The sequence below is a fragment of the Oryx dammah genome, unplaced genomic scaffold (assembly GCF_014754425.2).
Source record: "Oryx dammah isolate SB20612 unplaced genomic scaffold, SCBI_Odam_1.1 HiC_scaffold_5, whole genome shotgun sequence".
NCBI classification, from domain to species: Eukaryota; Metazoa; Chordata; class Mammalia; order Artiodactyla; family Bovidae; genus Oryx; species Oryx dammah.
This window is the reverse complement of record NW_024070189.1, coordinates 97,964,660-97,982,714: the sequence shown is the minus strand read 5'-3', so window position 1 is coordinate 97,982,714 and position 18,055 is coordinate 97,964,660. Positions and strand designations below refer to the sequence as shown.

The 18,055-nt window shown below is 42.2% G+C and overlaps 1 protein-coding gene across 1 annotated transcript in view; it reads left to right on the top strand.

Annotated features, from left to right (window-relative positions):
* The window catches only part of ADGRE3 (adhesion G protein-coupled receptor E3), a 64,069-nt gene extending 47,349 nt beyond the window's left edge, over nt 1-16,720 (top strand). The window contains exons 8-16 of the mRNA XM_040240931.1: nt 1,884-2,068; nt 4,160-4,324; nt 5,776-5,973; nt 6,243-6,478; nt 7,206-7,272; nt 7,693-7,784; nt 10,875-11,043; nt 13,345-13,440; nt 16,512-16,720. Coding sequence (XP_040096865.1) covers nt 1,884-2,068; nt 4,160-4,324; nt 5,776-5,973; nt 6,243-6,478; nt 7,206-7,272; nt 7,693-7,784; nt 10,875-11,043; nt 13,345-13,440; nt 16,512-16,520 — 1,217 coding nt within the window. The 3' untranslated portion in view covers nt 16,521-16,720. The remainder of the gene's footprint in view (nt 1-1,883; nt 2,069-4,159; nt 4,325-5,775; nt 5,974-6,242; nt 6,479-7,205; nt 7,273-7,692; nt 7,785-10,874; nt 11,044-13,344; nt 13,441-16,511) is intronic.
* The last annotated feature ends 1,335 nt before the right edge of the window (nt 16,721-18,055 follow it).

The following is an 18,055-nucleotide window of genomic DNA, read 5'->3' as shown; positions in this document are numbered from 1 at the left end:
TAATGCAATGTTCAAAATTATATTTTCTATAACAGAAAACTACATATCTACCAGACAAAATGCATCTTTGTCTAGGGAAAGAACCATTTCCACTACTGTCAAGTTTCTACATGTTGTCTTCTATGGCTACAGAGTTGTGAAATTGCTTGGCAATAGAAAGTCCATAAAAGGTGAATCGCAATGCCCCATAGAATCAGATAATCCTTGATACTCAGCTCTCCATAGAAGGAAACTCGGTCACATTGTTACTGAGTCCAGGCTCGCTCTGCTTACCACACCACCAGCCAATAAATTTGAGAAATGAGGTGTTGAGGCAAGGAAAATGACTTTATTTGAAAGCTGGTTTATTGAGAAAATGGCACACTAATGTCTCAAAATAAGTATCAGGGTCTAGATTCCAGGTTCTTTTATAGAATAGAGATGTGGGGTGAGGGGTAAGGAAGCAAAGTAGAAAGCCCATTGTGTGTGTGCGTGTGTGTGTGTGTGTGTGTGTGTGTGTTTGTGTGCACGTGGTCAGTGCAGGCTCCTCTCCATGGGATTTCCCAGGCAAGAACACCAGAGTGGGTTGCCATTTCCTCCTTCAGGGAATCTTCGCAACCCAAGGATCAAAGTAACATCACCAGCATTGCAGGCAGAGTCTTTTACCACTGAGCCATCAGGGAAGCCCTAAAAAGTCCGTTAATCTTGCAAATATCTCCTGGAGGATGTGTTAATTTCTTCCTTCCTGTAGCCATCCACAGGTGGACAGGGTCTTGAACAAAGACACCTTAGTTTAATATTCAGGCAGTAGGGCAGGGTTCCCTGAGGCAGGCCATTATGCCAAGCAGTGAACAAAAGCAACAGGAAGCAAAGGTTAAAGTAACAGATCCAACCTGGAGTCAGAAGTGGCTCTTCCTTGTAACATCATCTTTTGTCCATTAACAAATCTTGGACATGAGGTGTATTTGGATGCAGATATTTATACCTAGAAAAAAACATCCAGAACTTAAAACAGCAGTTATCTCTAGGTGTGTATTTTTACAAAAATTTCACTTTCTTTTTTGTCCTTTTCTCATCAAAATTGCATCATTTACGTGTACAAGAAATAAATTGTGTCACTGTTGCAGAAACCAGTACTTGAGAAACCAAGCACCACACTCAGAGAGTTGGAAAGCTCGGGTTTATTAGGCCGGCAGGCCCAGAGTTAACACTCCAAGGTCTGAGCCCCGAACAAAGGGATTACAGAGTGTTTATAGACAGACTATAGTGGGCAACACTAGCTGTTAATAGGCTGGTTTAAACCAAGGGGTTTCGTGCTCTCAGGAACAGTGGTCACGATGGGGAGGGGGATGCCTGACCTGGACAGGCATGATTAAGCAGGTTATCAGGGGCTGGGTGACTGCAAAGAGCAGGTCAAGGGTGAGTGAGATAAACTCCAGTTCCTAGTATTGCCTGTCCCCACTTTCTGAGACTATGTGACCTATGTGACCTAGACTTTGCAAGAGGCAAGCTGAGTTACAGAGGCAGAAGGAGCAGGAGGTTATGTAAAAATTTAACTATTCCTCTTCAGCATAACATATAATGTGATGCTCGACATCACATTAATTGACTTCAACAAATTAAATATATATGTATTAATATGACTAAGGGCTTCCTGGTGGCTCAGTGGTAAAGAACCCACCTATAATACACGAGACACAGGTTCAATCCCTGGGTCAGGAAGATCCCCTGGAGAAGGAAATGGAAACCCACTTCAGTATTCTTGCCTGGGAAATCCCATGGACAGAGGAGCCTGGTGGGCTACAGTCCATGGGGTCACAAAAAGTCAGACACAAATGAGTGACTGAGCCTGTACCACGAGTGTATATATGTCGATCCCAATCTCCATGATTCTGTCTCCTCAGGTCCTAGTGCAGTTGCCTTTGTTTCATACTCTTCTCTTGGAAACATCATAAATGCAACTTTTTTTGAAGAGATGAATGAGAAAGATCAAGTTTACCTGAACTCACAGGTAGTAAGTGCTGCTATTGGACCCAAAAAGATCACACCTCTCTCCCAGCCTGTGAATCTAAGTTTTCAGCACATGAAGGTGGGTCAAAGCTGCAATTTGTACTTGCTTGGGTTTCATGGGTGTTAGACCAAACAATTTACATATACTCCCTGTCAGTGGTTCTGGACCTGCACTGTCCAGTATCATAACCAGGAGCCAACTAGTTATTGAGCATTTGAAGTATCTGAGTCTGAATTGAGATTTTTGAAGGGTTAGCATTTCCAGATTTAGAATTAGTATTTCCAGACTTGGAAGACTTTGTGAGAAAAACAATGTGTTAAGCATCTCAATAATTTTATAGTGATTACATATATGGATTTATATTGACACATTAAATGATATCATTTTGAATATGCATGCATGCATGCTAAGTCACTTCAGTCATGTCTCACTGTTTGTGACACTATGGACTATAGCCCTCCAGACTCCTCTGTCGATGGGACTCTCCAGGCAAGAATACTGGAGCGGGTTGCCATGCCCTCCAGGGGATCTTCCCGACCCAGGCATCGAATCTGCTTCTCGTTTGTCTCCTGCCTTGGCAGGCAGGTTCTTTACCACCGGTGACACCTGGGAAGCCCTATTTTGAATATAGAGGGCTAAATAAAATAAGTTCCTAAAATTGATTTGATCTGTTTCTTTTCCTTTTTTAATGTGGTAGAAAATTTCAAATTGTTAATACATAAGTGATTTACATGATATTTCTCTTGGGCAGCGTCATTTTAGTACATGGAATTATTTTAGTTGTAGGTACCTCCTACATCTGTGAAATCTGAATTGAGACATAGTATTTATTCTTGCATAGACATGTGGAATTAATTACTCAGACTGCATAATTCAATTAGAAGGAAAATTTTTATATAATCCATTGCCTTCTCGCATTCTCTGCCCAAACTCTTAAAGGCAGGAGGTTTCCAACTCCGTTTAGAAAGTAAGAGTTGAAAGAAATCCTGCCATTGTTTCACAACATAGATGAACCTTGAGGGCATTATGGCTAAGTGGAGTAAGTCAGACAGAGAAAGACAAATACCAAATGATCTCATCTATACGTGAAATCTGAGAAAACGAAGCTTACAGAAACAAAGGACAGATTGGTGGTTGCCAGGGATGGCAGGTGGGGAAAACAGGTAACCATGATCAAAGGTTACAAGCTTCCAGTTATAGATGAATGAGTTCTGGGGATGTGATGGAGAGAATGATGACTCCAGTTTAACAATACTGTATTGTATATTTGAAAGTTGCTGAGAGAGTAGCTTTTAAAAGTTCTCACCACAAAATGCAAATTGTAATTATGTGAAGTGATGGACATTAACTACCTTATTGCAATAACCATTTTGCAATAGATACATATATCAATCATTACACTGTATACCTTAAACTTACACAATGCTATATACCAAATCTCAATAAAACTAGAAAAATTAATATTTTTTACATTTTAAGAAAACAAGAATGAAGTGAGGGAAGATGAAGAAACATAGATTTTCTCCATCTGATGCATGAAATCTAGGTATGAAATTTTTGATGTAGGGCATGGGACAGCAGGAATGGAGTGAGATATCTAGGGATGGTCCAGTGGATTATCAAAGGAGATATAGCCCCCAAATAGGAGAGCATCCAACTCATCTCCTTGGCCCAATCAAACGATGCTCTGGACATCCTTGAGACCAAAAAAAAGAAGGAGAGAGAAACTGAAGGCTGACTTTCTTCTCTCTCCTGGTGATGTCTCTTCCCTACACTAGCCCTGTCATCACAAGAGCAATTATTGTGCTGTAAGAGGTCAAGGCAGAATTGATGTAGAAATCAGGGAAATTTCACTTAGAGAGTACTTGGAAGAAAACTTTAGGTGGGTCTTATACTCTTTTTCTATTTGACTCCCATGGTGGAGGACAAAGTCCTGAAACCAGTAACATCTTGTAAAATTCTGACTCCCAGAGAGAGAGATGAGCTTGTTTTCTATTATGTGGAATCCCAGTAGAACTGGAACTCTGGGGGCAGGTATACTGGTGGTCATCCTCTCCACTTAAAATAGAAATCACCTGATCCTTCTTAACCCAGGGTGTCACCAGCCAAGGCTGACACTCAGAGTTGTCCCTCCCAAGGAATGACATGATGAGCCTGTTCTATTTTCAGGTGAAGCCCGGGGTCAAGATCTTCTGCGTCTACTGGAAAGGCACAAAGGAGGGCGGCCGCTGGTCCAAGGATGGCTGTGCTCTGAGAAAAGTGAACAAGACTCACACGATATGCAGCTCCACTCACCTGTCCAGTTTCGCTGTTCTCATGGCCTTGCATGGCCAGGTAGGATGTAACTATTGAATTCCTCCAGCTAACCCCTTTTGAGGCCCTGCTAGGTGGCCCTAGTGGTAAAGAACCTGCCTGCCAGTGCAGAAGATGTAACAGACGTAGGTTCGATCCCTGGATTGGGAAGATCCCCTAAAGGAGGAAATGGCAACCCACTCCAATCCTTGCCTGGAAAATCCTATGGACAGAGGAGCCTGGCAGGCTACATTCCACAGGATTGCAAAGTGTCAGACACAACTGAGCGACTCACACTATTATACTACTGAGTGGCCATAACTGCTATAAAGAAAAGTTTAACAGACCAAGTCTGGAGTGATAGGAGAAGCGTACTGCTTTAGATAGAGTGATCGGAGGAGAATGAGCTATTCAAGCTGAAATCTGAATATTAAGTCAGCAGTGTTACAAGGTGGATGAATCTCAAAAATATCACACTGAGTGAAAGACGTTAGACACAAAGGACCATATACTGTAGGATTCCACTTACATGAAATGTCTAGGATAGGCAAATCTGGCCTTCCTTGGTGGTCAGTGGTTAAGGATCTGCCTTATACAAGGGACACCCTTGGGTATAAGACACTCTTATACAGGATTTGATCCCTGGTCTGGGAGGATCCCACATGCTGAGGAGCAACTGAGCTTGTGCACCACAACAAATGAGCCTGTGCTCTGGAGCCTATGCGCCACAACAACTGAGCCCACGTGCCACAAGTACTAAAGCCAACTCGCCCTAGAGCCCGTGCTCTGCAACAAGGGAAGCCACCACAGTATGAAGCCCTCACACAGCAACAAGAGAGTTGCCCCCACCTGCCACAACTAGAGAAAGCCCACAAGCAGCAATGAAAACCCAGCACAGCCAAATATAAGCTTTAAAAATAAATATTTGGAATAGGCAAATCCATGAGACAGAGCACACAAACCCAGGGGGTTCTAGAAAGAATAGAATGAATGAGAGGAAAGTGGGAAAAGTCAGGTTTGGAGAGAAGGGAGCAGAGGAAAATTGTCAGACCACAAATGCCAGTCAGGAGTTTAGATTTCATTCAAATTGCAATGGAAAAAATTTTTTAAAAATTGGAATGGAGAGACAATAGAGGATGTGCATCAGAGATGCTACAGATTTGTGTTATTAGAAAGTATCTCTGGCCCCTGAATCAAGAATGGTCAGTGGTGCAGCAGAAGTAGCCCAGCAGAGAGATGATGGTGGTCAGGATTTGGATGGCAGCTGCAGAGTTGGTGGGAAAAGGTCAGATTGACACATATCCTAAAGGTGGGTCCACAGAACTTATTGATGACATAGGCTTGCTGACAGCACACAGGAAGTCTGCACCCCTCCCCTCATTGCAGAGATACAGGTGGTCTGCCTATGTGGGGATGCCACATTCCAAGGGGTGGGAGAATATAATCCCAGGGCAGGAAAGCATGACTGTGGTCTCCTCTCTGCTGGGTCCCAGGAGGAGGATCCCACACTGACTGTGATCACCTACGTGGGGCTGAGCCTCTCTCTGCTGTGCCTCCTCCTGGCGGCCCTCACCTTCCTGCTGTGCAAAGCCATCCAGAACACCAGCACCTCGCTCCACCTGCAGCTCTCGCTCTGCCTCTTCCTGGCCCACCTGCTCTTCCTGACAGCCATCGACAGAACTGAGAACAAGGTACTTATACTGTCCCAGAATGTGCCTGCCTCAGGGTGTGCTGAATCCATGGGGCCATGCTGCCCCGGACCCCTCAATAAAATAGCCTAGGGTCCTAGATGGAGGATGCATGGTGAGGTGAGCAGTGCTGGCATTATCAACCACCTTTACTTTCAGCGACCGTGATCTAATAGCAGTGCTTCTGAACTCAATGCCAGTATAAAGGAGAGGTCCCGGGGCTGTGCTCCACCCTGACAGTCCCTCCTGGTGACACCTTCCTCCTCCCGCAGGTGCTGTGTGCCATCATCGCAGGTGCCTTACACTATCTCTACCTGGCCTCCTTCACCTGGATGCTGCTGGAGGGCCTGCACCTCTTCCTCACTGCCCGCAACCTGACGGTGGTCAACTACTCCAGTGTCAACAGGCTCATGAAGTGGCTTATGTTCCCAGTGGGCTATGGAGTCCCGGCTGTGATCGTGGCCATTTCTGCAGCCTCCAGGCCTCGTCTTTATGGAACACCTGATCGGTAAGATTGACTCTCACCCTGTGCCATGGACAGATTTGAGGGCAGTGTTATTGGCAATGATTCGGAGAAACACAACAAATGCACTCTACTTTCCCTTTGAGTGTAAGGGCTCTAACTTCTTTCCCAGTGAGGCAGGGAAAGATGATGTGGAAAGTTCTGGAAGGAGGAAATTTTGCAGGTAGGTCCCAGCTTTATCCTTCCCATAATTTGTGACCTCAAGTCCTCAAGTCTCATGCTCAGTTGCTAAGTCATGTCCAACTCTGTGATCCCATGAACTGTGGCCTGCCAAGGCTCCTCTGTCCATGGGATTTCCCAAGCAACAATAGTGGAGTGGGTTGGCATTTCCTCCTTCAGGGGATCTTCCCAACCCAGGGATCAAACCCATGGCTCCTGCCACGTATCCTGCGTTGCAGGCAGATTCTTTACCACTGGGCCACCTGGAACACCCCCTCAAGTCTCGGTGCCCTTGTTAGTGAAATGGGGATAACAGTCATCTCCATGGTTCCCACCCTCGAAATACTGGTATGAAAATTCAACAGGTCTGTGCTTGTAAACTGTTTCATGTGCCAGTAACACGTGGAAGCAAACAATCAAAGCCTGCATTGTCATCAGCTGACATTTTCAAGAAACACTGGAAAAGTTCTCTGTTAGAAAAAGATGTCATTTCATGTCCATTTCATGTGCTTTCTTTGATCTCCCTTCGTGTCCCTTTTCCCATTGTTCCCAGATGCTGGCTTCACCTGGACCAGAAATTCATCTGGGCTTTCCTTGGACCTGTCTGTGCCATTATCTGTGTGAGTGAATACGTGGCTCCAGTGTTCCTGACCTAAGCAGAAGCATCAGGCATGCTGGGTGCAGGATAGAACAAGGGACACACAGTTTCTCAATTATGTAGTTTGATTTTTCCACCTCCTACCAATTCAAACCCATGTGCAGGGCGGCAGGGGTTGTGTGCAATTTACAGCAGACAAGGTACATTTTGTTTAATGGCGTTTCCATTTTTTTTTTCAGTATAGTTGCTTTACAATGTTTTGTTAACTTCTACTGCACACCAAAATGAATCAGCCATACACATATATATATACATGTCCCTTCCATTTGGGGTTTCCCTCCCATTTAGAAAACCACATTGTGCTCTACAGTATGTTAGCATAAACTGAATAGACACAGTACATTTTAATTTGTATTCTCCATGGTCTGTGTCACTCTTGCAGGTGAATTTTGTATTTTTTCTCATGGTTTTTTGGATTTTGAAAAGAAAACTTTCCTCTCTCAACAGTGAAGTGTCTACCATCCGGAACATAAAGTAAGTTATGGTATTTTCTAAATAAAATGGTATTTTCTAACCCCCTTTTCTTCTACTCACTTCTTACTGGTCCTTCCTACATATCCACAGAGACATATATGCACAGTCAGCCTCTAGGAACTAGCAAGGTCACTGCCGCCTTCCACTGCCACAATGAGAAGCTGTATTCAATTGCTGGGACTCAAAAAAAGAAAGTGAGATAGAAGTTTATTTCATTCTCATACCACAGAACAGAGCTCCACACAGTGGTCCAGGACTCAAGCTCTTTCTATTTTGTTGCCCCACCAGCCCATAGGATGTTGTATCCCATCCATGGGAAGGAAGTAACATGGAATTTGCAAGTTCCATATTTACTCATATCCCATTGGTTAGACTTTGGTCATGTGATGGCACCTAGCTGCAAAGGAGGCTGGAAAATGTAGTTTCTAACTGAGCAGGCATGTGTCCTTGATGAATCTCAGAAAGGAAAGAGATCTAACACTAAAAAGAAGAGGAGGAACTTCCCTGCTGCAAAACACAAGAGGCAATAGTTCAGGAAGGATTTAGGTTAAAATATATTTTATATAATACTGTTTAAAAAAACTGGAGACTATGAGTATATTTTTTATTTTGCAGCATCCATCTTTTTTTTAATTTATTTTTAAGTGGAGACAATTGCTCTACAGTGTTGTGTTGCTTTCTTCCGTACAACAATGTGAATCAGCCATGAGTATACATATATCCCCTCCCTCTTGAACGTCCCTGAATCCCCCCCATCCCACCCCTCTAGGTCATCACACTGAGCTGAGCTCCCTGTGCTATACAACAGCTTCCCGTTAACACATGTGTAATATGTTACACATGGCAATATGTATGTTTCAATGCTACTCTCTCATTTGTCCCACCTTCTCCTTCCCCTGCTGTGTCCACAAATCTGTTCTCTATGTCTCTGTCTCATACCTGCCCAGCAAATAGGTTCATCAGCACCATTTTTCTACAGTCTATATGTACGCGTTAATATACGATATTTCTTTTTCCCTTTCTGACTTACTTCACTCTGTATAACAGGCTCTAGGTTCATCCACTTCAGTTCAGCTGACTCTCATTTGTTCCTTTTACTTGCTGAGTAATATTTCATTGTACCTTTGTTATGTATGTACCACAAATTCTTTATCTATTCATCTGTCAACAGGTTGCTTCCATGTCCTGGCTATTGTAAATAGTGTGCACCATCCATCTTAATTTGAACTTGTAGTTTGCTGAGGTTTTCATTGTAATCACAAAAATAGCACATTTGTTACTTTTTTATTATTTGTCAAAAGTTTTCAAAATATATAAGGTTAAAAATGACAGCCACTTGCTCCCAATTTTCCTACTACTTTACCAACCAGGAAATCCAGAGATAAGAACCTGTATGATATGATGTGTCTGATATTTTCCAGGCCTTTTTCTGTGCATTTTCTATAGAACAGACAGGCATACATACAATAGCAATCACACTACACAAATTTTTCCTCAACTAGCTTTTCTCAGTTACATATTATATATATTTTTTATCTTATTTCATTTTTAATTTTCCTCAATTAAAATTTTTAATTATACAATACAATAAGTATTCATAACTCTACTCAGAATGACAAATTGTTTAAAAGGGACATATTTGTTTTATCTATGAATAGATGGATAGAGGGATGAATGGGTATTTAGATAACACACAGATAATAGATAAACAGACAAATAGATGGTATAGTGAGTTTAAAACAATGACAGAAGTTTTCAGCTTCTCATGTCAAGAGATGAGGTTGGCTTCCAAACCCATGAATCTAGGATGGTCTTATGTCTTGCTTTGACCAATAGAATTCCATATAAGTGCTATCATGTGTGTTATGAATCTAGGCTTTGATATTTCCTCTCTTCAATGTGAAAATTTTTCTATCATTTGAACCTGTTCTAGCTAAACTTCTGAGAGGCCAAATAGAGAAAAATCAAGGTGCTCTAGTCAACAGCCTGACAATCATCTGTTCCCAGAGGAGATGATATGTGTCAGTATTATGAGATAACCCAGGGAGAATGAGCAAAATTATTTTAAAATTAGAGATATATAGATATATAAATAAGGTGACCTTACAGTTTTCCTGGAATGGTCCCAGTTTATGTTTGCTGATGCATTATGTTTATTAATAACATCCCTTTTTTACTGAAGCATAGTTAATTTAAAATGTTCTGTTAGTTTCATGTGTACCACAAAGTGATTTGGTTACACACACACATATATATATTCTTTTTCAGATTCTTTTCTATTATAGATTATTACAAGATAATGAATATAGTTCCCCTGAATTGCACCCCTTTTGATCTCAAAAGCCTTCCTGCTTGAATAACAAATTACAAGACCTCCCCCATCTGTAAGTGATATAGACAGAATGAGACAAAGAACTTTATAGTTTTAGAATGTTCTGCATGTGTATGGTACTAATTTGGGGCTTCTCAGGTGGTACTAGTGGTAAAGAACCCACCTGCCAATGCGGGAGACACAGGTGATGCGGATTCAATCCCTGTGTCAGGAAGATCCCCTGGAATAGGAAATGGTAGCCCACTCCAATATTCTTGCCTAGAGAATCCCATGGACAGAGGAGCCTGATGGGCTACAGCCCATGGGGTTACAAAGAGTCGGACACGACTGAAGCAACTTTGCATGCACAATTTTGTTCTACGTACTGTCCTAAATATTTCCCATATGTTAAGTCTCAATATTTGCAGCAACCCTATGAAATAGGACTATTACAAATATTAGGGAACTGGGTTAAAGGAAAGTAGGAAAATTCCCTGGCAGTGCAGGGGTTAGGACTCATCGCTTTCACTGCTATGGCCCAGCTTTGACCCCTGGTTAGGGAACTAAGATTTCCCAAGATGCATGATATGGCCAAAAAAAAGGTGGGAGGGGTAGAAAGAAACCCCGAAAGTAACTTGCCCAAGGTCACAAAGTTAGTGCTGGCTTGGATTTAAAACACAGGTATTCCAGCTCCAGAGTGCTCACCATTAACAACTATGCTGTAGGAATGGTCACGATCGTTATCAGGTTTCTTTACATTATCGATTATTCCTACCCAGGATGCTGACACTCAAAGCCACAGCTCAGCTCTTCATCTTGGGATGCACGTGGTTTCTAGGACTCCTGCAGGTGGGACCGGCTGCCCGCGTCATGGCCTACCTCTTCACCATCATCAACAGCCTGCAGGGCGTCTTCATCTTCCTGGTGTACTGCCTTCTCAGCCAGCAGGTAAACAGTGGCCTCTTTCATTTTATGTATATAAATTAGTTCTGTCTATTCATTTTTTTGTCTATTTTTTTTTTTGGCTGCATTGGGTCTTCACCACTTGGTGTGTGTGTGTGTGTGTGAGGGCTTTCTCTAGCTGCAGAGAGCTGGGCCTGCTCTACACCGGAGGAGCTCTTCATCGCGGTGGCGTCTCTCACTGTAGAGCACAGGCTCTAGGATGCTCAGGCTTCAGTAGTTGCAGCACGTGGGCTCAGTCACTCCGTGGCATGTGGAATCTTCCCAGACCAGGAATTGAACTGATGTCCCCTGTATGGGCCGGAGAAGGCAGTGGCACCCCACTCCAGTACTCTTGCCTGGAAAATCCCACGGATGGAGGAGCCTGGTGGGCTGCAGTCCATGGGGTCACAAAGAGTCGGACACGACTGAGCTACTTCACTTTCATTTTTCACTTTCATGCATTGGAGAGGAAAATGGCAACCCACTCCAGTGTTCTTGCCTGGAGAATCCCAGGGATGGGGGAGCCTGGTGGGCTGCCATCTATGGGGTCGCACAGAGTCGGACACGACTGAAGCGACTTAGCAGCTTAGCAGCCCCCGTATGGGCAGGTGGATTCCTATCCACTGTACCACCAGGGAAGTCCAGCAGATGCTGCTGATGGCCCTCTCATAGCCCTTTGGCACTCTACTCTACATGCCTACGGTTGTTTATTATAAACACCTGTGACTTTGTACCAGTGGGCTTCTTACTGACCACAAGACATGCCCTGGTTCATGCGCAGGGCAAGCTGGTGTTTTCAGAGAATAGTGACCCTTGAAAGCAGCCTCAACCAATGACTGATGGGTGCTAGTAGATGGATGCCCCAGCTCCCTTCTCTCTGAGGTGAATAACCCTGAAGTATGTACTATGCTCTCTCCAGAACCCCCCAGTGACACTGAACCCCAGCTGTCCACAGTGGAAACACAGAATGAAGGATTATACATCTTTTATTAGCTGTCTTTCTTTTTCTGTCTCACTTTTGCAAGGATCTACTGGTGTTTCTTGGGCGTACCTGTATGCTCAGTTACTCAGTTGTGTCTGACTCTTTGCAACCCCATGGACAGTAGCCCAAGTTCCTCTGTCCATGGGATTATCCCAGCAAGAATACTGGAGTGGGTTGCTATTTACTCCTCCAGCAGATCTCCCAACCCAGGTATCAAACCTGCATTGACAGGTGGATTCTTTACCACTTAGCCACCTGGGAAGCTCCTCTGGGTGTTCGTGTTCATGTTCATTTTCAGTTGTTCAGTTCTGTCTGACTCTTTGGGACCCTATGGACTGTAGCCTACCAGGCTCTTCTGTCCATAGGATTTTCCAGGCAAGAATCGTAGAGCAGGTTGCCATTTCCTGCTCCAGGGGATCATCCCAATCCAGGAATCAAACCCGTGACTCTAGTGTCTCCTGCATCGGCAGGTAGATTCTTTACCACTAACGCCATCTGGGAAGCTCTCAAAGCTAGATTGAGGAATTTTCTTCCTCAGTTTTCTTCTATCTTATTCCTTTGGATATGCACATTTTGTTAATTTTCTATGACAAATGTGTATCCTGTAATGTGAAAAAAATTATTGTGGTGAATTATACATAACAAAATTTGTCATTTTAACCTTGTTAATTGTACAGATCAGCAGCATTAGGCACTTTGACATTGTCAAGCAACAACAATCACCACCATCCATTCTAGAACTTTTTGATCATCCCAAACTGAAACCCTGTGTCCCTTAAACAATAATGCTGTATTCTCCCCTGCCAAGCTCCTGGTAACCACTACTCTACTTTCTGTCCCAGTTAATTTGTGGAATCATACAGTAGTTGTTCTTTGGTGTCTGGCTTATATATTTCCTGATGGCTCAAATGTTAAAGAATCTGCCTTCAGTGCAGAATACCCAGGTTCAACCTGTGAGTTGGGAAGATCCCCTGGAGAAGGAAATGGCTACCTACTCCAGTATTCTTGCCTAGAAAATCCCGTGGACAGAGGAGACTGCCGAGCTACAGTCCATGCGATCTCAAAGAGTCAGACACAACTGAGTGACTAACAGTTTTTTTAACACATATATTTCACTCAGTGTAATGTCTCCAAGGTTTATCCCTGTGGTAGCCTGTTTCAGAATTTTATTCCTTTTTAAGGCTAAATTACATTCCATTGTATGCATATACCACATTTTGTAGGGAAAGGTTTTTCATAATGTTCCCATCCTCTTCCTAACTCACTGACTTTTCTCTTCTCCAACATTAACAAAAATAATCCTGGTATTTTCTTCGATGTTCCAGGTCCAAAAGTGGTTTGGCGAGATCGTCAAATCTAAATCTGAGTCTGAGGCTTACACACTTTCCAGCAGGTTTGGTCCTGACTCAAAACCCAGTGAGGTAAGACTTGCAATTTATTCTAACGCACCACACCTTGACACGCCAAACTTCCTTTCCCTTGTCTTAGGACAAGCTCCCTTTCATGCCGAGTGTGGGGAGGAGTCCGGTCCTTTTCCTGATGACTTGGTTTGCATTCCTCATTCCCATCATATTGTTTCTCACTGTTTCTTTCTCGCTCCCTAATAATGCCTAACCTGGCTGTTTTATTAATATATATTCTCATCATTCCAAGTATGGGATAGTTAGGGAATTTGAGATTGACATGTACACACTGCTATATTTAAAATGGATAACTAATAAGGAACTACTTATTATACCACAGGGAACTCTGATCGATGTTATGTAATAACCTAAATGGGAAAATGATTTGAAAAAGAATAGGTGCATTCATATATATAACTGAATCACTTTGCTGTACATCTGAATCTAACACAACATTGCCTGTCAACTATGGTAGTGGTGGTGGTTTAGGGGCTAAGTCATGTCCAACTCTTTGTGACCCCTTGAACTCTAGACTGCCAGGCTCCCCTGTCCATGGGATTTCCCAGGCAAGAATACTGGAGTGGGTTGCCCTTTCCTTCTCCAGTTGATCTTCCCAACCCAAGGATTGAACCCATGTCTCCTGCTTGACAGGTGACTTCTTTACCACTGAGCTACCTGGGAAGCCCAAATATGAAATTAAAAGCTTTTTTAAAAATAAATAAAATAGATAACTAATAAGAACCTGCTGTATAGCACAAGGAAATCTACTCAATACTCTAATGATTTATGGGAATAGAATCTAAAACAGTGCAGGGACTTCCCTGGTGGTCCAGTGGGTAAGACTCTGTGTTTCCAATGCAGGAGCCACAGATTCAATCCCTGGTCAGAGAACTAAGATCCTGCATGCCGCGTGGCGTGGCCAAATTTTTTTTTTAAGTGGATATATGTATAACTGATGCATTTTGCTGAACAGGAGAAATAAACACATTGTAAATGAACTACAGTCCAGTAGAAATTAATTTTTTTTTAAGTATGGGTAAAACATATCACCAACACCACTACCATCTAAAGTAGACTCCTTTAGGGGGAGACTTACAATCACAGACATAGCAGAGTGGTCATCGTCCCCCGAAATATGGCTGTTTCAAAGAGAGATGGGCTTGAGCCCCATGGAGGTAGTAGATACTATAGAAAGGGATCCGGAAGAGGAAGCCCACCCCAAATGTTCTACATAATTTTAGAGGAGGAGTGCATCTAATAATGGGACCTTCCTGGGAGAGGAAATGGTCCTGTTAGAAAGAGAACCTCTCTAGGTTGGTTTTGTTTGCTCTTCCATTGAGCTAACTCAGGATTGATGGCATCAAGGAATGTGCTCTAAGTACTACCTGAGACTTCTCTCCACAGTTGTCCCCTAACTGATCTTTTATAGAAATGAGAGAACATACTTGTAAGAAGGTATGTCACTAGATAGGCTCCAAAGATTCTAATCCATAAAAATTCTCCCAATCTCATTTGGCTTTATGTCTTCCATGTACATGCCTACCACACCTGCTAACCAAAAAGCCTTAGAATGTGTTACTTTTAAGCTAACCAAAATTGAGAAATTTCTGAAACACTGTTTCTCCATTTCTTGAGAAAATATGGAATTTTCTTCAGCAGTGGAAATATCGAGGTCACTGAAGAAACAGTGACCTCCAAATTCCTTCTTGGAGGAAGGGAAGGGGAATTCATCCTAAATCTTTCCAAAAGGACCAAGAAGAAAATGGAACCAGGAAAAAGTGTTAGGGCAGGCATGTCAAATGATCAGAAAATTTCTTTTTGGAAAAATTTTTTACAAATATTAAGCTTACAGAGAATAGAGCCAATCAAGTCATAAGAAAAAATATTAAGCTTAATATTCTCAATAAGAGTAAAATTGTTATAGGTGCTAACCACTGGCTGTGACCTTTGAAATGCTTCCCAGATAACCCAAAAGAATTCCCAAAGCTGCCAGCACTCCAACTACTAGTTTCCCACAATGAATAAGGAAACGTTGTTATCATTATTATTATTGCTTAACACTGTGGAAATTGAATGAGTGTATCTTTAAAAAGGAAAGAATACATGATATATTTACATATTATATATTTATGATATATTTAAGGAATACAATTGCTTTAATTAGAAGACTTTCTGAAGTTTTTCCTTTTTTATGCACAGAGTATGAGTAAAAAGCTAACAGAACCTTTGTCCTTTATGGACAAATTTGACCTTGGGTTAACTTTCTAGCTCTGCTCCCCACAAACTTGACAACATTGGAAGGTCGGTTGTATAACCAGGGAATACTGCTTGAGGACAAGAAATTCTGCAAATGAATAATAAATGCCAGGAGGGAAGGCATAGCTTTAGAACTCCTGTAATAACTGAGTCAGGAACTCCTATCTTCGTGGGCAGCTGTAGGGAGATATTTGTTCCTCTGTGGAGCCTGAAACTTCTAAAGCAAGCTACAACTTGTAGGGGGCAAAGAGAATATTTATTGAGCTCTATGATATGTCCAACAGTATGGTAAGCAGGGAACATACAAAATCCAACAGTACCAACACAGTAGCTGCCTTCAAGGCAAAGTCCAGCCTTTCTTTATGGACAAAAAAACCAACGTCCCAGGGGCTGAAATTCTAGAGTGGGATACTATACCCACACTTTTTTCCAAAAAAAAGAATTCTTCATCTGATGAGGAGAATTGGGGGGATAATGGATACATGTGTGTGTGTGGCTGAGTCTCTTCACTGTTCTCCGGAAACTATCACATTTTTAATTGGCTATACCCCAATACAAAATGAAAAGTTAAAATTAAAAAAAAAAAACAGTAAATGAATCTGGGTAAAAGATTTTTAAAAAGGATTCTTCACCCTGGATTTTTGAGAAGTCCTCCCACTCTAATCTAAAGAAGCGCAAAATGCTAGGATTTCAAGCCATCCTTGCCTGCTGAATGGAGCTTTCTGGCTTTAACCCACTCCAACTGTTCCTGTCTGTTTTGTTGTTAATTTCTTTGTTTTTTATCCTGACACCTAGCTTTAATCTAAACATCTTTGGGGTGGGATGTTTTCTAGGTCAAGTGAAAAGAAAATATTAAAACTAGATAGAACATTCAGCTCTACGTGTCATGCATGTGGATCTGGTTGGCATCATGAAGAATGAAGGTGCAAACAAGGAGAATCATTATACATGTCATTCCTGGAGAGGAAAAGTTTAACCTTTACTTCCTGAAGTGTTTGTTCTGCATAATGGAATCTCAATAAATGTGCATTCAGTTGGATTTCTCTTCACTATTATGTTTTCGATCAATGCTTATTTCTGGATACCCAAATCATGACCATTGCAAATACTCCAAGGACTTTTTGTGAATGAGGGAACCATTGTCAAGGCCTTTTTCTCAAGTTCTTTCTCTCATCCTAAACGTGCTTTTTAAACTCAAGCCATCAGCTTCTTCTGAACCATCACCTTCACCTCCTTTCTTATCCAGGCTAAATCTCATGATCACCCAAGTCGAATGATTCTCCCCCATACTCTCAACACCTTTGCTTCCTCATTCTGATTCCGTACTTAATTTTTCTGTTCAGTCCCCAAGTGGTGTCTGACTCTTTGCAACCCCATAGACTGCAGCACTCTAGGCTCCTCTGTCCTCCACTGTCTCCTGGAGTTTGCTCAAAGTCATGTCCATTGAGTTGGTGATGCTATTGAACCATCTCATTCTCTGTCACCCACTTCTCCATTTGTCTTCAATCTTTCCCAGCACCAGGGTCTTTTCCAATGAGTCAGCTCTTCACATCAAGTGGCCAAAGTATTGGAGCTTTATCATCAGTCCTTACAATGAATATCCAGGGTTGATTTCTTTTAGGATTGACCGGTTTGATCTCCATGTAGTCGAAGAGACTCCCATGAGTCTTCTCTAGCACCAAAATTCAAAAGCATCAATTTTTCAGTGCTCAGCTTTCTTTATGGTCCAACTCTCATATCCATACATGACTACTGGAAAAACCATAGCTTTGACTATATGTACCTTTGTCAGTAAAGTGAAGTCTCTGCTTTTTAACACACTGTCTAAAGAATGTTCAAACTACCAGACAATTGTACTCACTTCCCATGATAGTAAAGTTATGGTCAAAATCCTTCAAGCTGGGTTTCAGCAGTAGATGAACCAAGAACTTTCAGATATACAAGCTGGGTTTAGAAAAGGCAGAGTAACCAAATTACCAACATTCACTGGATCATAGAGAAAGCAAGGGAATTCCAGAAAAGCATCTACCTCTCTGTCATTGACTACACAAAAGCCTTTAACTGTGCAGATCATAACAAACTGTGGAAACTGTTAAAGAGATGGGAATACCATACCATCTTACCTGTCTCCTGAGAAATCTGTATGCTGGTCAAGAAGCAACAGTTAGAATCTTATATGGGACAACTGACTGGTTCAAAATTTAGAAAGGAGTATGACAAGGCTGTACACTGTCATCTTGTTTATTTAAACTTATACAAGGAACACATCATGCAAAATGCTAGGCTAGATGAGCTACGAGCTGGAATCAAGATTGCCAGGAGAAATATCAATAACCTTAGATATGCAGATGATACCACACTAACGGCAGAAAGCAAA